Genomic DNA, 2,331 nt, shown 5'->3' on the forward strand with positions numbered 1-2,331 from the left:
CGTAAAGCGCGACTGTCGCAAAAGGTGTCGTAAAGCGCGACTGTCGTAAAAGGTGTTGTAAAGCGCGACTCTTGTAAAAGCGGCCGTAAAGTGCCATTTTCGCAAAACTGCCATAAAGTGCGACTGTCGTAAAAGCAATTTAATATATTCAAGATATTCAAAAGCACCTCTTTTCTGTCTAAAAGTAATAATAATAATACTAATGAGCTAAAAGCTGAAAGCCATGCAATAGTGTCAGAAGTCAGGCAGGCAGAGTCTTGGTAAAGTCACATCAACGCAATTTTCATTTCAATGTCATGGAGACAGAACCACTTGAACAAAACATTTAAAACAGAAACCAAAACGCTAAAACACAGCACTACATTGTTTAAAAGCTCCCAGCTCTCATTTTAAGACTTTTCGCAATATGGTTGTTATTCTCTATCCCTGTTACTCTCTACAGATATTGGTACAGTTCAGGATTGTTCTTTACAAGAAACTCCTGACCAGCGATGCAGCCAGAGCATGAAGGAAACTTCCTGTCCCTGTTCCAATATTCTGCATTATTGCTGTGAAACCACGGGCATGGCACAGCCCAGAGGAACAGAGACCCCTCTGGGAGGAGCTGATCCCCCTCCATGGGCTGCATCAGCACTGGGCAGCAGAGGAACACCTGGGCAGCTCTGAGCAGCCCTGGGGCCCTGCAGCCCCTCTGGGAGCTCCCTCCTCACCCCCAGCACTGGGAAGGACTGGCTGATGGAAAATCCCAGAGTGGGGGGCTGGAGGAGGAATGAAAGATACAAACCCAGAATCACAGAATAATGAGGTTGGAAGAGACCTCTAAGATCATCGAGTCCAACAGCTCAACTGTGCCCTAACACCTCAACTAGACTATAGCACCAAATGCCATGGCCAGTCTTTTTTTAAACACATCCAGGGATGGTGATTCTACCACCTCCCTGCGAAGAGCATTCCAGTACTTTATTATTCTTTCAGTGAAAAATTTCTTCCTAATATCCAACCCGTACCTTCCCTGATGTAGCTTGAGACTGTGTCCTCTGGTTCTGTCAGAGACCGACCCCACCTGTCCACAACCTCCCTTCAGGAAGGTGTAGAGAGCAATAAGGGCACCTCTAAGAGAGCAATAAAGTCACCTCTAAGAGGGCAATAAGGTCACCTCTAAGAGGGCAATAAGGGCACCTACAAGAGAGCAATAAGGGCACCTCTAAGCCTCCTCTTCTCCAGGCTAAACCCCAGTTCCTTCAAAAATTCCTTGCAGCGTTTGTGTTCCCAGCCCCTCACCAGCCTTGTTGACCCCTCTGGACGCGCTCAAGCATCTCAACATCCCTCCCAAACTGAGGGCCAGAACTGGGCACAGTAAACTCCTGTGGGTGCCTCACCTTGACCACGTCTTCGTCGGCAGATCTGCACTCGGTGGAGTCGGAGACGTCGACCACGGAGCCGTCCTCCTGCACGGCCACCACCTTGACGGGCACTGCCACCATCCTGCCCGTCAGGATGGCTGTGTTGAGGATTTCTGTGTCCTGGGGGCACACACAGACACAGGGTGAGTGTTGGAGCAGCACAAGAATGGCACAGGGGTCATGACAGTGACAGGCACAGGGATGGCACCCTCCCATGCACGCACCCTTGCAGCTCCCTGCAATGTTTTAGCAGCTTTCTAAGCCAAAAGCTGCATCAGGAGCACCAAGCCCTGTTCTGACAAACTTGGGTTTGTCCCTTTTGAGCCCATTTACACATTTCTGGCTGAGGGCAGTGGCATCTGAAAGCACAGCACTGCTCAGTAGGATCTCCAGGGCATCAGCAGCTCCTCCCAGCCCTCTGCCCCAAATGGTGCCAGTGGTTTGGGAGGGGATTATCCACCACCACAACAGCATTTCTTCCTTCCTGTTCCAGCTCTCTCTGCTGTGAGTTGACCATTTATTTCCATAAATACATTAGGAGAAAAACTGTGCATCCATACACAATTTTTTTCGTCTTTCCCCACCTAGAGACACTTAACCACATTTATCTGTAACCCTGATGAATTCACAGTGCTGGCACTCTAATGACTCCATTTCACAGCCTTCCTCTCTGTCTCAGGTTGATTAATTACTCCAAATGAGTTGCTACAGAGGCCCCTGCCTGGCATAAGCAGGTCCAGGCTGGAGGGGAGCAGCCTCTGCAGAAGCAGTGCTGACTGCCAGCCCAAAAGGTGACACACAAGTGGGGCAAGCAATGATCTGGCATTTCACAGGGATTCATTCTGCCCCCCTCAAAAAGCCTGCAATAGGAAATACTGCTCTGAATCAATCCCCTTTTCATTTTTCAACTTCCATAAAATAAATTGCT

General features: G+C 49.2%; 1 protein-coding gene across 1 annotated transcript in view; it reads right to left on the reverse strand.

Annotated features, from left to right (window-relative positions):
- TMEM132B (transmembrane protein 132B) overlaps positions 1–2,331 on the reverse strand; it is a 218,896-nt gene that overhangs the window by 43,211 nt on the left and 173,354 nt on the right. The window contains exon 5 of the mRNA XM_031059490.1: positions 1,380–1,523. Coding sequence (XP_030915350.1) covers positions 1,380–1,523 — 144 coding nt within the window. The remainder of the gene's footprint in view (positions 1–1,379; positions 1,524–2,331) is intronic.

The sequence above is a fragment of the Geospiza fortis genome, unplaced genomic scaffold (assembly GCF_000277835.1).
Source record: "Geospiza fortis unplaced genomic scaffold, GeoFor_1.0 scaffold145, whole genome shotgun sequence".
NCBI classification, from domain to species: Eukaryota; Metazoa; Chordata; class Aves; order Passeriformes; family Thraupidae; genus Geospiza; species Geospiza fortis.